General features: G+C 55.4%; 8 protein-coding genes across 8 annotated transcripts; 6 read left to right on the top strand and 2 right to left on the bottom strand.

Moving 5' to 3' along the window:
* The first annotated feature begins 245 nt into the window (after positions 1-245).
* On the top strand, positions 246-1,356 carry BO86DRAFT_386971 (Clr5 domain-containing protein). The gene is made up of 3 exons (XM_025671467.1): positions 246-415; positions 468-685; positions 737-1,356. Exons 1-3 carry the CDS (start codon positions 306-308, stop codon positions 883-885), a joined length of 477 nt encoding a protein of 158 aa, XP_025530231.1. The 5' UTR covers positions 246-305; the 3' UTR covers positions 886-1,356.
* BO86DRAFT_386972 (C1 family peptidase) lies at positions 1,334-3,495 on the bottom strand. The gene is made up of 4 exons (XM_025671468.1): positions 3,246-3,495; positions 3,073-3,185; positions 2,151-3,023; positions 1,334-2,088 (listed from the first exon to the last, which is right to left on the bottom strand). Exons 1-4 carry the CDS (start codon positions 3,385-3,387, stop codon positions 1,651-1,653), a joined length of 1,566 nt encoding a protein of 521 aa, XP_025530232.1. The 5' UTR covers positions 3,388-3,495; the 3' UTR covers positions 1,334-1,650.
* Positions 3,496-4,097: 602 nt separating this feature from the next.
* BO86DRAFT_386973 (alpha-mannosyltransferase) lies at positions 4,098-5,928 on the top strand. Its single transcript, XM_025671469.1, has one exon. It carries the CDS (start codon positions 4,223-4,225, stop codon positions 5,627-5,629), a length of 1,407 nt encoding a protein of 468 aa, XP_025530233.1. The 5' UTR covers positions 4,098-4,222; the 3' UTR covers positions 5,630-5,928.
* Positions 5,929-6,349: 421 nt separating this feature from the next.
* On the top strand, positions 6,350-7,454 carry BO86DRAFT_386975 (uncharacterized protein). The gene is made up of 2 exons (XM_025671470.1): positions 6,350-6,826; positions 6,881-7,454. The coding sequence occupies exons 1-2, from the start codon at positions 6,619-6,621 to the stop codon at positions 7,207-7,209; spliced, it is 537 nt and encodes a 178-aa protein (XP_025530234.1). The 5' UTR covers positions 6,350-6,618; the 3' UTR covers positions 7,210-7,454.
* A 453-nt stretch (positions 7,455-7,907) lies between these two features.
* Positions 7,908-10,082, top strand: BO86DRAFT_377106 (uncharacterized protein; the record flags this gene model as incomplete). Its single annotated transcript, XM_025670574.1, has 1 exon — positions 7,908-10,082. One exon carries the CDS (start codon positions 7,908-7,910, stop codon positions 10,080-10,082), a length of 2,175 nt encoding a protein of 724 aa, XP_025530235.1.
* Positions 10,083-10,852: 770 nt separating this feature from the next.
* BO86DRAFT_416892 (pfs domain-containing protein) lies at positions 10,853-12,153 on the bottom strand (the record flags this gene model as incomplete). Its single annotated transcript, XM_025675001.1, has 2 exons — positions 10,853-10,878; positions 11,085-12,153. The coding sequence occupies 2 exons, from the start codon at positions 12,151-12,153 to the stop codon at positions 10,853-10,855; spliced, it is 1,095 nt and encodes a 364-aa protein (XP_025530236.1).
* A 1,340-nt stretch (positions 12,154-13,493) lies between these two features.
* Positions 13,494-15,483, top strand: BO86DRAFT_407819 (general substrate transporter). Its single transcript, XM_025674300.1, has 5 exons — positions 13,494-13,813; positions 13,864-14,206; positions 14,254-14,325; positions 14,381-14,925; positions 14,994-15,483. Exons 1-5 carry the CDS (start codon positions 13,584-13,586, stop codon positions 15,391-15,393), a joined length of 1,590 nt encoding a protein of 529 aa, XP_025530237.1. The 5' UTR covers positions 13,494-13,583; the 3' UTR covers positions 15,394-15,483.
* Positions 15,484-15,618: 135 nt separating this feature from the next.
* On the top strand, positions 15,619-17,708 carry BO86DRAFT_386978 (ankyrin repeat domain-containing protein). Its single transcript, XM_025671471.1, has one exon. The coding sequence runs from the start codon at positions 15,650-15,652 to the stop codon at positions 17,447-17,449; it is 1,800 nt and encodes a 599-aa protein (XP_025530238.1). The 5' UTR covers positions 15,619-15,649; the 3' UTR covers positions 17,450-17,708.
* Positions 17,709-17,786: the final 78 nt, after the last annotated feature.

Consider the following 17,786-nt stretch of genomic DNA (forward strand, 5'->3'; position numbering starts at 1 on the left):
CAACTTAACTTACGGAGTAGGTAGTGAGATGGATGGAGTTAAGTAGGTGTCCACCCAGTAGATTCATTGATTGTCGATTGGACGGTGCCAAACGGTGCATCCCCACCAGATGACGGTTGGATTGATTGGACGGTTCCATAAGGCGCAGTCCATTCCAACTCCACAGTACACCGCCGTCTAGCGTGGTTTAGCGTGGTTTGCGGTTGCCTGAGTTCACCTTCAGGTGCCCTGTCTAGGTAGGTATATAAGAACGTCATATCGACGGCGATTCCTGACTATTCTTGAACATGGGATCACAGAGAAATATGGCTTTAGCGGCCCATCAGAGCATCATACGGAAGTTGTATTGCGATGAGAATATGACGTTAGGGGATTTGAGAGAATACATGGAAAGAGAGATCGGGATAAGAGCCAGGTTTGCCACTCACCTTGGTCGAGCATCACGGGTTCACTAATATCAGCCTCAGCAAGGATACCTATAAACGATGGTTTAGAAAATGGGGTCTGTGTAAGAACAGAAGAGGTGACATTTGGACCTGGGCCAGCCATCGCATCGAGAAGCGTAAAGCCGGGCAGGGTAATAAGGAAACCGAGGTTCACTTTAACGGCACGGTCATAGACCACAAACGAGTCCAGAAGGAGATCGCGCGACATGTTTCCACCATGGACCGGATCGAGGCAAGAGGTATTGATTTCTCTTAGACATAGAAGTGAACATCTTGCTCACAGGTTGCAGCTCCTGCCCTCTTACCCCACAGGGCTATAGCATCGCTACGCCCTTGGGATCAACTCCTGATCTGCCGGATACCTCCAACTCAGCTACCAAGCATGGACATAAAATTTTGGCGGCGCCCAGATCGAACAACCAGCAACCGCGCAGTCTGAATGCCCCATTGATGATGCCGTCTGAATTTCATCGTACAGATTTGGCGCATTCATCAAACCACTCTTGGTCCATAAATCCTGCTGTCTACCTGCCCTATAGCAGCTCTTCTACGGTGATAGGTTTACCACCTGTCGGATCTCATTTTCCCCCCTATTCCAACGACTTGGATGCATCATGGAACGACTTAGGAGTTCCTCCCGAGACCGTCAACCCCAAAACCCTTCCTCCAATCTTCAGCCACCACCCAGATTATCACTATTGACAATGATGACCAACTTGCGCCATATATTGCACGTTCAACGTTCTTCTGTGAGTCTTACATGGCTATTCCTCTCGATTGAGACATCTCTGTCGTAGGATGTGGTTGGAAGCGCAATGATCTATTGTGATAGCCTTGGTTGGGAGATATTCTGTACATATCAAACTCAGGGATAGCGGTTTCAGGCACACTTTCATTCACTCTACATTGCACCGAAGTCAATACCCCCTTCCGTCCCTCTCATCCCTCCTCAAACCACGATACAGAACATCAAGATACATCAGCCGACTGATATCCGCCCATCTGCGAAGTAACTACGGCACAGATGCAAGCGGGCATGGGCCTATGTTTGCGCAAATAGATGTTAGGTAAATACCCCCAGGCCTTTCATGAGATATTCGATGTTCGGTTTTGAAGGCCATGCTCTAATATCAAATCACGTAATACGAAAAGCCTTCCAGCCAGTACACTTCACACACAGCTTCATACTCCACCCCCAAGCCCATCACGCAAGAACCCCCAACGGATCCCACCGCGGCAACACCTTTGGACTCTGGTCGAGAATCTCGCGGACCTCGCGCGAGACAAACTCCGCGTCCACCACCGCCTGGAAGGTATACTCGTCCATCCAGCGATCGGTCATGACGAACCAGCCCTTCTGGCCGGCGGCCTCGCCCCAGGAGTTCTCGACGCGCCAGCGCACGGGCGTGCCGTCATCTTCGAGATGCGCCCCCGTGATGACCATGGCGTGCGTCATGGCCGACTCGCCGCTGGCCAGACGCTCGGCCTTGCTCATGCCGAGGGAGATGTTGAACGCGAGGGCGAGGTCGGTCAGGTCCGCGTCCATGACGCCCAGGCTCGTGTCGGAGGATTTGCCGACGTCGCAGCCGAAGAAGACGGGGTGGCCTGCCTTGAGCATGGCGATGACTGCGTTCTTCAGGATCTGGGGGTTGTCAGTAGCTCCTAGAAAGAAACAAAGAAGAGATAAGGGAGACGGGGAACCACCTTCATCTCAACATTGACATACGTCAACGGCCTTCCCTCAAGCACATTCCCCAACCGCTCGACCGTCAACAGCCGATTATACTCATTCCGGGGATCGTTGACCAAACTAAACAGCCTGGCCGGCGCCACAGACACCCTCCCGCCGACCTTCCGCACCGCCGTCTCGGTACTGACGCGCCCCGCAAACTCCCTCGGCGACACCTTCACCGTCCTCGCTTTCCCATCGGCATCATAAAACTGCCACACGAACCGCTCCTCCGGACTGGGCGCGGGGCCCAGCAGAATCGTGACCAACGAGTGAATCTCCTTCAGGAACCGCGTCTTCGCCTCCGCCACCCCCTTCCCACCTTCGCGCTTCAACTTTCTTAGAATAAGCCCCTGCTCCCGCAGCTTGGCGGTCACCAACCAATTCATCCGACTGCTGTTCATGGCATTGTAATTATCCGGATATACCGTCGACGGCACAAGCCCGTACTTCCGGACGAGGTTGACGACCATATCCCACTGGCCGCCGTCGGTGACGGGGTCCTCGAGCAGCTTCTGCACGAGTCTTCCGGACAGCTCCTCGGTGGTGGCCGTGGCCAGGATCTGCTCGAAGAACCAGTTGGCCTTCTCGAGCTTGTCCCAGTAGAACAGGTAGGCCTGCGAGAGCTCGAATTCCCCCAGGTTGTATGCCTGCATGATCGGCAGCCGGAAGATGTTGGTCGACGCGAAGAGCCAGCACCGGCCGGAGGAGCGTTGGTTCGTGATTGGCGCGCCTTCGTTCGGGATCTGCAGGTTGAAGATGTGCTGCGAGGTGGTGTGGAGGGTTGTGCGGTTGGTGAGCAGTTGCGGGTACGGTTGGCTGGCGAGAGTGGTTATTGCCAGGCGGTTCTGCGGGGTGTCAGTGGGGTGGGTGGGGGAGAGGGGAGGCAGGACGCACCTTGGGATCGCGCAGGAGCGACTCGTTCCAGGATTTCAGGTGCGAGAGGGAGAGCGTCGGGATGCGCTCTGCCTCGGGTTCGAGGTCTTCTTCGAGGAATTGGTAGGGTGGTGCTGGTGTTGGTACTGTTAACGAATGATCTGTATGTAGGGTGAACTTGGGGAAAAGCGTACGAGATTGCGGGGACTCGTCATCGTAGACTGGTGCAAAGGATGTGGTCGTTTTCTCGCTGGGAGGAGCTGTGGGCTTGGAGTAGGTGGTTCCCATGGTGAGGTACTGGCTTGTCGAGTATGTTGCTTCGGTTAATCTGTTCATGAAGTTGTCTCTCGGGTGTGAGGGTTGATGCTCGCCACATAAATACCAACAACCCGGGGATGGGAGATAAGCCCACTCCACAAGGACCCGGGGAGCAATCGAGCGGGGAAACTCCGTTCAGTGGGATAGCACCCGCCCATTCCATTGGTCTGTGGACAGCGACTTATCAGCTGCAGCGGCACCTGCAGGGCCGGCGACGAGTCAGATGGCGGCACGCTGGGCTGATCCGGTCGCGTGAAGGTGTGATGATTACTTATCGCCGGTTACTCCGGCGGTGCGGTGGGCTAGGGGACTGGGTCATCCCTCCTAGGGATTGTGCTGGTAAGTCATGCCTCTTGAGGCTTTGTTTTCTATAGAAAGAGTTATATCAGTCTCACTTATAGGAATAATGCAGTATTATTGCGTTGGGAAGGATCGGCTTGTTGTTGACGGCGCCTAGACCCTCCCAGCACAAATGCCCCCTCTTTGCGGGGAAATCCAGGTATAATAACTCGCGGCTCCATATTCTAGATTTAGTACGCATAAGGGAAGTTGTGTCCTGGAATTAAGAAGAATACCAAGGTTACTACTACTCGACAAGCTCATTTGGTTCGATCGGCAACGTGCCATGATTTGGCATCTGGCGTGCCTCAAGCGCTTGTAGGGTTGTTCCGACTGGCGGCACACGAACAGCCCACTATTCAGCGCGGTTAGCAGGACGAGCCACTGTACAAAATCGCAACCTGCGCCTGCTACAAATATGTTAAACAAACACACAATTAAATGATGGCTGCTGCTGCTAGCCCACATTGTCACCTCTGGCTCCACCCTCTTCGTCCTGGGCAGCATCAATGCAATGACCGCTCCCCGCCGGGCTATCCTCGCCTCCCTCCTCTTCATCCTCAACATCTGCTACATCTGGCACAAACTGCCCACCAAGCCCAACCACACACTTGAACATCGACAATCGCAGCTCTGGCATCAGCTCTCTCCTCTCATGACCCAACATGCCCCCAACTGCCCACCACCCATCCTCCACGGCACCGCCGGCACCCACCGATTCGACGCCGCCAACCCCATCCCTCGCGAGAACTTCATTATCAACAGGGAAGCGATTCTGCGCCCAATGCAGACTGCACACGACGGCTTCGTCCACGCCATCCACCACACCAAGTTCGAATCCGCATACAACCCCGCGACAAGAGGCATCGTTACCGCAGCCGGAGGCACTTACCTCCCCACCTTCATGGTGACGCTCAAGCTCCTCCGCCGCACCGGCTCCACTCTCCCCATCGAGGTCTTCATGAAGGATCCTACGGAGTACGAGGCTACCGTGTGCGAGACCATCCTGCCTTCGCTGGGAGCGAAATGCCTTCTCCTCTCCGACCTCGCACCAGGTCTGGACTTCGAGCGCATCGCCGGCTTCCAACTCAAGGCTCTGGCTATACTCTTCTCCTCGTTCGAGGATGTGCTCTGGCTGGACGCGGATTGCGTCCCGCTGCATGATCCCACTCCGCTGCTTAGTTCTGAGCCTTTCACGACCAAAGGGCTTGTGAGCTGGCCCGATTTCTGGGCTGATACCGCTAGTCCGCTGTATTTTGATGTCTCTCGGCAGGAGGAATCAGACGTGACGGCAAGAGCAGCCAGCGAGGCGGGTATGCTCCTCCTTTCGAAGAGGTCGCACCTCGGCATGCTGCTGCTGGCTGTGTACTATAACGTTTACGGGCCGGAGTTCTACTACCCCCTCCTCAGCCAGGGTGCCCCAGGCGCGGGGGATAAGGATACCTTCCTCCGTGCTGCGGCCGCCATAGATGCGGACTTCTACGCGGTGGGTGCGCCCCCGGTGGACCTGGGCCGGATGAATACGGGTGGGAAGTCGACGGTGGCCCTCAATTCGGGGTTCATTCAGGCAGACCCCATACAGGATTATGCGAGGGTCCGTTCGGGCGCAGAGAATGGTACTGCTCCGCGGGCGTTTTTCATTCACGCGGGCAATCCTGAGTTCAACCCGGGAAAGGAGCTGCTGGGGAGAAAGCTGAAGGGGTTAGATGGACGGCCGGCCAGGTTGTGGACGTATCCGCCTGAGGCGTTGGCTCGAGTGGGCTTTGATGCGGAGAGGGTTTTCTGGAAGGAGACGGTTGCCGTGGCTTGCGAGATGGAGGAGGTATTCGGGTCGTGGGAGGGAAAACAGGGGTTGTGCGAGAAGGTACGGGCGCATGTCACGGATGTTTTCGCAGATAAGGCGGGTGATTCGGGATCTTGATTGGTTTAGCCTTTTCGATCATTTGGTATTTTTGATTTTGGGTTGGCTTTTTGCATGGAAACAGTCGGCGGCGTCTCAAGCATTGGTTTCACGAATCCTAGGCCATCCACATGTATTTCGGTGAACTAGTGAGAAAGAAGCAAGGCTAGTTCACCACAAGGCCTAATTATATCAACGCCTGTTTGCTAGCGGCGCTTATTGGCTCGTGGAACGCTTGTTGAGACCCTATGCCATGTATATTAGTCCTTCTCGTGGCATTGGCAGAGAACAGCAGGGGTAGGTCTAGCGTCAGTACTGCGGGCGGCAAGTAGAGCATTCGACACAACGAACATAGAGGGGGTGAGTAGTATTACTCTTGAGTCAATTCCCTGTCAGGATTCCCAACCCCTTTCGATTTCTTCTTGCTGCCGTTCTAGATGTTGCTTGCTGTTTTTTCCCGTCTGAGGCTCTCCAGAGAGGCTGCGGACAGTAGGCGACAAACAACACATCAGACTGGAGTCGATCTCCCAGACCTCTCACCATGTCAATCACATCTTACCCAGCCGAGACTAACAGTGGCACCGTCACATCTTACCTCCCACTCACTACAGCCTGGCCTTCCTCGTCCGGTTGCGCAAGCATCTACCGCCTCAATGGGCCCAGTCTTGTCGCCTGGGATCCGGGGTACGGGCTGGATGTGAACTCTGACGTTGTCTGCGATGCCCCAGAGGTAACCACATGGTGGGAGCAAGGGCTTCTAGAGAACGGAGGCACACTGCCCACGCGGGTCAGTCTCGGCCCTTTCACCTGTCCTGAAGCGTTCTCAACAATGAAATCATCCGTCAAAGATGCTTCCAGCACGTTGGTAATGTGCTGTCCCTCGTGAGTTTTCATCTCGTGTTATTTCACTACCTGAGTATAGCGTGCTAATTGTCCTTAGACAATATTACATCGGCGACGGGAACACTGCCTTGATCGACGGGAATTGTGAGTCGGACGTCTCGTCCGGTATGGTCTTGACGTACGCTTCGACCCCGTCCGGCGAAGCCACCTCATGGAGAATCGCGACGACTACATTAACGCGGAGCTGGACTGTCGGTGCGATTGCTGTGGTCGGATGGAACATTCGCTATGATGCCGTAACTCTTACAGCCACTGCCACCACCACGGTAGCTTCGATAACCACTGCACCGGAGCTTCCATCGAGTATCACTTCCTCTGGAACACCATTAGCAGCCAGTAACAGCACGTCAACGTCCACGACAGGCTCACCCACGGACACCCGCACCCTCCCCACGGGCATCAAGGTCGGAATTGGGGTCGGAGCAGGATTGGGTGTGTTGGGTATACTCGCTCTTCTGGCTGCTTTGTGCATCTTTCGTCGTCGCAAAAGGCAGAAAGCGACCACCAAGACTGTTTCGGTGTTGTATCATGAGCAGAGACCGGGTTCTGGAAGAGATTGGCGGCGGACTCAGTGGCCTGTTGAGCTTGATGGAACTAGGGGCGCAGCTGGAAAAGGATATAGGTATCCCGCCGAGCTCGATGGGTCGAAACAACTGCCTCAGAAAGGGAACATGTCGCCGGTGGAGTTGATGGGGTAATGTTTGCCGACCTTATGTGAACCGTGAATACGTTGAACGAGTCGCCTGTTTGGTCCTTTGAAACTCTCGTAACTCTGTATGGCTCAAGCCACGGTAGCATTGTACGACGACGCGGAAGCATCCCCTTCGGCCAGCCAACGCAATGAAAGATTTAAGCGGCAGTATCACCACCTGATACAATAGATGAACTTGTTCATCCTGAAGATGATCTGCGACGCGGTTGTGGGCTGTCGAGTTGAATTTTGTGGGGAAGGCTGAAGCATTGCGGGTCGCGCTCCACATCTTTGATCTTTGGGATCCCGCGCGTTGCTGTTCCTGACACGTGATGCGGTGGAAGGCGATGGAAAGGCCGTAAGGCGGTAAGGCTGTAGAACGGTAAGGCGGTAAGGCATTGTCCGGCAGATTGGCTGAAGTGGGGAAACACCAACAGCGGTGAGCGGGTTTGATGCCGCGGAACAACAAGCAAAGAACCTTCACGCGCCGACCAAAATGTCAACAACCTCCTCAGCAGCACATGTCTCTCCTTGGTCACTCTATCACACTATCAGTTGTACTGAAACCACCATGCCATCTACTCCTCTCCAAATCCTTCTAAGCTCGTGATCTTGTTCTGCCAGGGAGATTGACTAGCTCCTTGACTATTGCTATGACACACCCCGCCGATCGTGGGATCCGGATGCCATGATCGAGCAACAACCATGAGACATGTCAGGTTGATGGAGTTGCAGCGTGAGCTGGGTTATCGGTTTCGAAATACTCGCAATCTCACTGATGCCCTCCGGGCACTCGGAGAGCGAGCGGATGACCCTCGGTTCTCATACAGTGACAGCGCGGTACTGCTAAATGTCGCATCCTCCGTGCTGACGATGATGCGCACAGCCGCAGCCCGACCTGGCACAAGCAGCCACAGCTGGAGCCAAAGCCACTCATACGCCGGTCCACCTACTCCATCCCCCATCGCAATTCTGAGAAGTCCCGACTTTGAGCTGAATCAGAGCATATCTGAGGCTATCTTGTCAGCCTCCGTTTTCAGGAGGCCCATAGCGCGGCGCAGTGTCGATCCGATGCAGATCAAGCTCACTGCAGGCACCATCATCGGAGCAGCCTTTATCGACAGCGACGGGAGTCTCCAGTCTATGTACAACATCGTCCATGCTCTCGGGTTGGAAAAGTCTCTCGAGCCCAGCCCGGAGCCTATGCCTGTGGACAGGCAAGATCATGATGAAGCAAGTCCAAGCTCCAGCGTGACAGAACCTGATGGACTTCGGGCGCCTGTGGCGGAAGGTCAAGAGAGCGCTGGGCAGGATGTTGACTTGACGTCTGATCCCGTGCCTACCACCCCTGCTCTCAGGGTCCCCGATCATGAATTGAACACCCACGAATCTACGTCCATCGACACGACCACTCAGCAATCTATCATGGCGCATGAGGACTTGCCTTCTGCCATTTCATACTATGACTGGGACCAGGAGGCCTGGGAAACCAGCGGAGGCTGTGCCATCAGGCTTTCACTTGGTGCCAAACATGGTTATGTCACAATAACAGGGAGCCCCAAGCGTCCTGGAACGATACAAAATGCCGACTTGATATCCACGTCTCAGCTCCCCACCTTGATCCACGAGTTGGACTGGCAGGCGGATTTCCCAACCACCTCCAGCCTTCCAGATGAATCGTTGCCACCGCCAGAGCGGAGATACATCCTACCACGAATCCTCGACTGGGAGGCTGATCCACGGTGGCTCCCTCCTGGTTTCCTACGAAGTGTCGATGTAGCCAAAGCCCGGGCCTTGCTTCTGGAACAGAAAGTCGCTGCACTTTCCCAAGAGAAACAGGCCCCCAAGGGCGAAGGCTACATCGGGACGCTGACATCGCAACTCTTACACCAAGTCGCGTGGTACTTGGCATACGCGAATCCACAGCTGCATCCGTGCCTCCAAAGACATATGAGGAAAGAACACCGGCATCACATTCCGTTGTACCCTCCACTAATTAATGAGTACCTATTCAACACCGTTGCCGAACCCCACAACATGCGTCCACTTTCGCATGTCGAATTGGCCCAGATAGATGAGTTGGCTCGGTATTTGGTACGATTTGCACATTCCAAGGAGCCCGTCTTACCGGAGCTCGCGAAAAGTCTTGTACGAAACCCTGGGGAGAAGCCACGTATGGGTGTCTCTGCGGGGGAGCTGGAGTTGGTAGCGCAGCTTGCTGAGGACTGGAAGGAGATGGAGACACCGAGGGCTCCACCCCTGAGAACATATGAGCCACGAGAGTGGGTGAAGGTGTCAGAGATTCCGGTGCATGCTGCGACAGACCAGATATCAGCGAACTGGGATCCCACGGATGTCGAGACGAGACAGGACGTGATCAGTGAAGCGGCCGAAGTGGCCACTGATGCTCCTCCCGAGAATTCTCCAGATGTCATTCCAGAGGCCACCTCACCGCAACCCTGGCCCCTTAAACCTTGTTCTAAGATTCGCCGTGTCCAGCTCTCCGAAAACAACTCAGAGCAGAAAGATGACCTCACCACGCCGGAGCTGGACGACACTACCAGGCCGCAACCTAAGGCCAAACAACTTTCAAGCACTTTCTTCACGCCCCGTGGGTTCTCCAAGACAGGAAAGATGTTGAACACGCCGAAAGGGAAAATGGCCAAGCCAGTGAACCAGCAACCGAAACCCCGCAAGCCAGTCTCTCGATACCTATTCTTCAAGCCGGGCGCAAGTCACAAACCAGGGAAAAATCCTGAAGCGCAAGCGCCGCAGGAAGAGCGCGAGCCCCGGGCGAAACCCCTACGACCGCAGCATACCTTTTTTCGTGGCAACGGTTCGCCCAGCAAGAGCAAAGGCCCTTGGGACAGAGCGTCGTGAGATGATGATTCGATTGGGCCGGCAAGGTTGCCGTATGTTTGGTGGTGCTGAATCGGCCTTCACTACTGCTGAAGAGTGCTGAATGTCGTGCACCAATACCTGCCGGGGGTTATCTAATCAAGCCCGCAGACTGGGCAAATGTGAGCGCCAGTGGCACAAGTGGTTGATCATCATCTATCTTTGCCAGAAATGAGGTCATGTGTGGATGGGCATAGCAGGTACGAGTGGCTGTGCTGTGTAGCGGCCAGCTCAGTGGCTGGGTTGCTCTCGCTCCTCCGCGTTTCAATATATCCAAGGCCACATGCACATGTCTTTTGTGCCGGCAGTGGTAGATGCCTTGCCGCGACCGGGATGGAAAAGTCACAGACAGTTGTCGTCACGTGATCACGTTTCTGGAAACCGTGCCGCGCCGCAGAAGACTGACTGAACTGGGCCTTAGGAAGGGCCACAAGAGGATCGACTGGAAAGTTCGGACATCTTTATTGACACCTGCTGTTGAAAGACCAACTTATAGTGTTGTAGATCGTGATAGAACCTTCACTAAGATTTGTAAACATAACGGAATACATAAAGGTGTATGTAGCGAATAGCTGTTCACACCCGTACCCATCTGTTTTCTGGTGCATCAAATATTAGAGATATAGGCTACAATTCTCATCAAGACAGTACAGTGGTTCTCGTAAATGGCTGCGAGTAGAGGGAGGGCGATGTCTGATCGTGTGTCACGTGGTCTGGCAGGCCATCTGCATGGTTTCATCAGCAACAAAACATCAGTACCCATTCTCCTCGTCACCTTCTTAGTGCCTCGAAGCTATTTTCTTCATATCTGCCTAATAAGCATAGTTGAATGCATCTATCATAAGTGGAGTTCGTGCTGTGCACTCTTTATGTATTCAGCCATCAACTCTTGTTAAATGCTCTAATATGCAGCCAATGGCGACAATCCTCACCTCAGCGATAAAAGAGTGTATGCATTGAGCGCGAGCGATATGCCCAGCATACCGATGAGGCACGTCAGTACCCACAGCCTGAGGCCTACCACATCCCGAGCCACAACCCCGTCCGCAAGCTTGCTTGGCTCCCGAGTAGCATCAACCTTAGCATCTCTCATCTCTACCGACTTCGTGTCAGGGACCGGAATCATAGACACCAACTCCTTCATATATGCCGCTGCTGCGGCAGCTGCATAAGGCTGCCACCGCTTGTTCTTGTGCGAGTCCGCATAGTCACACACACCGTGGATCACAAGACAGGAGACTGTGCCCGCCACCCCGGCAGCCTCGATATTGACGCCCAGTATTCCCAGCTTATCCCGCAACTGATCCCTCAATTGACCATTCTCGACCGCAACATCCGCCGAGCCGATCGTCCCGTAGTGCACCACTGGGCCGGAATCCTCCCGGCTTCTTTGTAATACGATTCCCGCTGGATCACAATCTCCACAGCCGCTTCCAGAAGCATGATTCACCTCGGCCCTAAAAAGCTGGTCATCGTCCGCTCCCGGATAGAGGTACTTCGCACGATGTTCCTCAGGAAGCCTGTGCAGCATTCCCTCGAGGTACCACGACATCTTGCTATCCACGCGCCGATGCCGTGCCTCCAGTCTTGCCACGGTGGCCAGCAGCCCGTTCGGGGGAAGATGCAACGCCCCCGTCCGCTCAAAGCGGCCCCCGGAGAGGACCTTGCCTCGGTCGAACTGGACCACTCCTGGAAACACCCCTGTGGGTTTGCTGACCACCACGTCGCCCAGTCGGATGTCCACGTGCCTGTCCAGATCGGGGATTCCGCTTCCGATCCCTATCAGCATGATCGATTGAAGACGTGGGAAGTCGTTGAGGAGTTGCACGGCGCCTGACGCTGCGCTATTGTTTCCCGCTTGCGAGAGGTGGGCGACGACCACTTTGTGCTGGCCCATGCGGCCCATTGCGTAGTTGCCAAGGTTATGTGGCATAGGTAGATTGTAGTGAAAATCGTCGAGCATGGCTTCGATAAGTGCTTGCTCGACGCCCATCGGGCAGATGCAGGCGATTTTGTAGTCTTCATGGCGGAGGGAGGTGTGTTCAGAACCCATGGTCATCCCCGGGTTGCTGCTGGATACGCCCTTCTTTCCGAGAACAGGATTGGTACCTTTATATGATATGAGTTTCCGGGACAGCAAGGCTGGTGAGCTCTATGTTTCTACACGGCGTCTAACAGTCTGACGTGGCGGACTCGGCGCTTAGCCTTCACGCCGGGCGCTTATGAAACTATCGGGCCTGAAGTTGTGGTTGATGAACTACATTTTAGAGCGCTGGGCTGTGTTTCACAGACCACAAGAGGGCAGCGGAAGAGGGTTCTTTGTCGAGTGTTTGGGTAGATAATGGTGGTAAGTCCCCTCTCCGGAGTAACCCTGGCCAATTGCGCACCATCGCATCCCACCTGGTATTACCATCCAATCATGACTGTTCATGACCAGGCACTTGACTGCTGCCTGGAAGATTGACACTTACCAAAGAAATTGTAGTTCAGGGAAATACCCCGAGTAGCCAGTCAGTGTAGGTATTACGAGGTGCATACGCACGTGGACAAGCATGCACCCGGCATAAATCAACCAGCGTGGCTACACCCAATCAATGCGGGCAAACGTCTAAGCTTTCGGCAGCTGAACTCAATCCAATCCATACCAAGAGAAACCGAGTCCTTGATATGCTCGGATGAACCGAGTGCGGAGAAATTGGACTGCGCTTATCTCATCGTTGTACGTCCGGAATGGACGATCCCGCTCGAACTGAAGGAGCGGTGGCGTTGGTTGCTCGCTTTCCGGTATATCGAGCCCCGAGGGGATGTCGACTACAGCTGAATGATTCAATTCATTCTGTTGCAGGGATACCTACCTTGACTTGATAACGTTTTGTTAGTTGCACTGCACCCAGCGTTCTGGCACTGGGTGTATCATATGCAATATACCTTGTTTGTGCTCGTCTGAGGAAAAGTCCTCGGTGATTGGATTAGACCGAGAGGCAGGTATTATGGAGTACCCACATGGACGACCGTGCGGAGAAGAGCTCGCTTAGGTGGAGCGGCGATTCAGGACAGCTGCTGATGAGAATGCCTACCTAGACTTATCGACAAGGGGTTGGCAAATCGCAACGTGCAGAGTCATGGAGTTCCACTGAGAAGGATTAAGGCTCAGGAATCTCTAGCACAACACTCCTTAAGCACTTGCTTTTATATGTAAATCCCACTCGGAATCAACATCATGACTCTGCCGCCGTGAGGCCAGCCGCAGCCCCGGGTTTGCCGACCAGGATTACGTGTCTGCATGGCCATCCCCACATGGTCCGGGCGTCGGCAATTCCGGTACCCCGTGGGGTATCGAACCCTGCCTTATCCCCTGCTGTTGCCCTGCTGCTGCTATAATGCGAACTATTCCTTGCCCAACGTTCTTGATCTGTACCTTTCCCATCAGCCCACACTTGCATTGTCTTCTCTGCGGGTCTCGTCTGATACATCCATCACACAATGACAGCCGACCAGAAGGCCGAAACGAACCACCTCGAGAATGTCAATTCGAACGAAGCCGAAGCCCAACACCAAGACATCACCCACAATGACAGTCTGCCTTCCACATGGACGGCACTACGCCAGAACCCGTTGATTATCTTGTTCTGTTTGTATGCCAATGTGGGGGCCCTGATGTATGGGTTCGACAATCTGATTTTGTCGTTGTCGTTGTCCATGCCGGCCTTTGAGTGAGTCACATTGCACCTTGATGTGAAGTGTGGAGTTGACAACCAGATAGACAAAAATTCGGATCTTTGGTCAATGGCACATACACCATCCCCGCCTACTGGCAATCTCTGTGGAATGCTCTCTCGCAGGTCGCCACCATGATCGGCTCCACCGTCGGGGGATTCATCTCCGACCGGCTGGGTCGGCGTGTTGCATTCCTGGTCGCTGCCTGTTTGTCGTCTGCGGGATTCGCCGTGGTGTACACCGCCAACACGCCGGGGGTCTTTCTCGCGGGCAAGATCATCAACGGTCTGGCTCTGGGGATTGCGTTGACTACGGGACAAACCTACGTCTCTGAGATCACCCCCCTTCCCCTCCGTGGTATCGCTCTGTCGGCATATACCTTCTGCATGGTAACTCACCTGACTCTGCCGAGAAATCCAGTTACTAACTCATACAGAACCTGGGCTACATGATCGCCGCATCCGTGGCCCTGCCCCGATTGACCATGACCACCGACGCAGCCTACAAGGTCCGTCCCTTTCCCCCCTCCCCCGAAACACCCCCACTAACTCAGCAACAAACAGGTCCTCTTCGCCTGCGGCTGGGTCTGGCCAGGCCTCCTCTTCCTCTTCTTAATCCTCATCCCCGAATCGCCCTACTTCCTCGTGGCGAACAACAAACCCTCGCACGCCACCCGCGCCCTAACCCGCCTCGGGACCACCCCCGCCCTCATCCCCGGGATCCTGGACGAAATCATCCGCACGACGGAGGAGGAGCGCCTCCGCGCCGCGCAGGCCGAGGGCGCCAGCTTTATGGAGTGCTTCCGCGGCACGCACTGGCGCCGCACGCGGATCATCCTGTACTGCAATGCGCTGCCGCAGGTGATCGGGTCGAGCTTCATGACCAACGGGCCGTACTTCCTGGTGCAGGCGGGCATGTCGGCGGGCAAGATCGGGATGATGACGGAGATCGGGATCGCGTTTGGCATTGCTAGCTCGCTGGTGACCGGGTGGGCGATGACGGTGTTCGGGCGGCGGACGCTGGTGCTGTTCGGGATGGGGCTGTCGACGGGCTTGTTTACGGTGATGGGCGTGGCGGGGTGTTTTCCGCAGAGTAGTGCGGCGTTGTGGTATGTTCTCCTTCCTGGTGATCCTCTGATCGAATAGATGGTGGCTGACATGTGGTGGTGGACGACAGGGTGGTGGGCATCTTCCTGCAGCTGTCGTGGTGGGTGTACGGGCCCGGCATCGGCCCCGCCATGGCCATCGCCGGCGAGGTCTCGGCCGTGCGCCTGCGCGCCAAGTCGCTGGCGGTCGGCTTCACCTTCAACTATTTCTTTTCGACGGTGTGGAACGTCGTCATGCCGTATCTGTATAATTCGGATGAGGCGGATCTGGGGGGGTTGATCGGGTGGATCTTTGCGGGGATGGGGGCGGTCATGTTTGTGGTGCTGTTCTTGGAGTTGCCCGAGACCAAGGGACGGTCATTTGAGGAGTTGGATGAGTTGTTTAGGGAGAGAGTTGCGGCCAGAAAGTTTGCGGGGTTTCAGTGCGAGAGGACGGTGGGGTTGGCGGTGCGGAAGGGGGTGGATGAGTAGACTCAGTAGGTAGATTTGTTGTTTTGTGGATTGTGGATTGTGGATTGTGGATGGGTTGTATATAGGTTTGACAGTCGGGGTGGATCTGCCTGACCTCAGCTGGATATACTGCTAGAGAGCATGCATTGCATAAAGCATTAGCTGAGTCAGCTGCATAACGTCCGCTGTCACCTTCCCTTTAAGCTTCCATCCCAATCATCATACGTACCATCCACCATCCACCATCCACCATCTCATCCCCTCCCCTCCCCTCTCCATGTCTCTTGCTCTCCTCCCCCCTGAGCTTCTCCTCCTCATTGTCCCCAAGCTCAGGCAACGCGACATCAACGCCCTAGTCCGCACCTGTCGCAAATTCCACGCCATCCTAAATCCGCATCTCTACCGCCAGCTCCTCCTCCCCGGCACCAAGAGCAATCGCCGCGCACACGCCAAGCAAGCCGTACGCCCACCCGACCCCCATGCAATCAGAGCCTGGCTCCGCAAATCAAACCTTAAGCGAGCTGCTGAGAAGGGCCACGGTCACATCGCCCTCATTTACGCCGCGCAAACCAACCAGTCCAAGCCCATTGACAATGTCGTCGCCGCTGCCAAGCGTTTCAACCTCGCCCTTGATCCCAACCGAACGGATCCACAATTTAACCTCACGGCGCTAGATTGGGCTGCCGTTTTTGGCCATGTGCACATCGCGGAGACTCTATTGGAGCTCAACGCAAGTGGCCGTTGCGGGGATATATCCTCGAGTCTGGCACATGCCGTGAAAAATGGCCATGACGCAATGGTCGAGTTGCTACTCCGCCATGGGGCGCCTCCGGGCTCAAGAGATAAACTGAAAGGCACGAAGACCCCGTTGATGCACGCCGGACAGCCTTCTTGTCGCTGGCAGGCGGTTCCGCTCAAGCTGAACGGGAAATTAGATGCGAGCCAATGGCCACGCCAAAACAGTCAGCCCGATCAGGCGGATCCGCCTCAGCCCCAGGGGTCGGATAAAAAGCTCCGCCGGCGCAAAAAGATGAAGGGCAAGCGTCTCATCGCGGTTCAATTCGGCGGCCCTAAAGGATCGCGGGACCCCACCGACGGCCCGGATGTACCGCCCGGCCTGCCATGGTGCGCGGGAACGGCGTATGAAACGATTCTCGACCTTCTGCTTCAATATGGGGCTGATCTCGAGGAGCAAGGCGCACTGGGCAGGACGGCGCTAGCGCAAGCGGCCGAGCAGGGATTTACTCCCATTGTGAAGGCGCTCCTGGATCGAGGAGCATCCCCACATCCGGTCTACGACGTCCGTGATCCGCAGCGGCCGCGCAACCTTCGACGGTGGTCGCTCTGCTGTGCTGTGCAAGGTGGACATCTGGAGATCGTCCAGCTGCTGCTGGATCGGGGAGCGGACCGGGAGCTCGGCGATCTTGATTGCATCGTTTCCAGGCTTTCCCCGCTGGCATGCGCTGCGTATTATGGGAGGGAAGCCATTCTAAGGGCGCTGCTCGCCGCGCTCGATAAGAAGTCGGAGCTGCCACGCCCAACAGGGGATTGGCCGCCCCTGCGAGGGGCAGCAATGGGCGGCAAAGCCTCCGTGATCAAGCTTCTTTTAGATGCGGAGGCGAGGTATTGGCCCAACGCCCGCCCATCGCATGCGACTGCCCTCTGGAATGCGGCTCTGCATGGGAGAGAGGAAGTGGTTGCCCTCTTACTCGACGCGGGCGTGAATTTCACAGAGGTACACAGGCGAGCACCTGACGACCCGCAAGGCACGCTCTCGTGTCTTCATGCGGCGGTTATCTCGAAGCATCACGGGACCGTCGCGCGCATGCTGGCTTGGCCGGGGCTGGAGGTCAATCAGCACAATAATAATGGGGTGACGGCCTTGACGGTAGCGGCGCGGCAGAAGGACGAGGCACTGGTCCAGCTGATGCTGGAGCACGGGGCCGATCCTGCGTTTCAGCATGTCTCAGGACCCGTTCCAGCCCGCGCGAATCGACCGACTTTTACGACGGAGTTTGGGTCGTGCTTTCCTGCTCCTTATGCCGCCTCTCTGCGGCCTCTTAACCACCAGCCTTGAGTTGCCTTCATGAGGTGATTAGACCAATGCATTGTCTTGGTGATGATGCAGGTTGATAGAGCCAGGAAGGGCTAGACTATTGGTTCGGTGTGGGTAGTTTATGTCTGGTATGCTTGTCCTTGACCTACAGGGCCGAGGATGAACATTTCCGGGTTTTATGAATAGATGTAGAGTGTATATAAGGAGCATGTTAATGCTAGAGTCTTCCGCATACAGCGCTGTCACTGGCTGGACAGTCCATGCTGTCATGTACCTCGATCGTCAAAAATGTGGTCTCACTGTGTCGGTAAGGTTGTAAGTTCATTGGACGAAACTCGCCGAACACGGCCTCGCTAAC

The sequence above is a fragment of the Aspergillus japonicus genome, assembly GCF_003184785.1.
Source record: "Aspergillus japonicus CBS 114.51 unplaced genomic scaffold BO86scaffold_9, whole genome shotgun sequence".
NCBI classification, from domain to species: Eukaryota; Fungi; Ascomycota; class Eurotiomycetes; order Eurotiales; family Aspergillaceae; genus Aspergillus; species Aspergillus japonicus.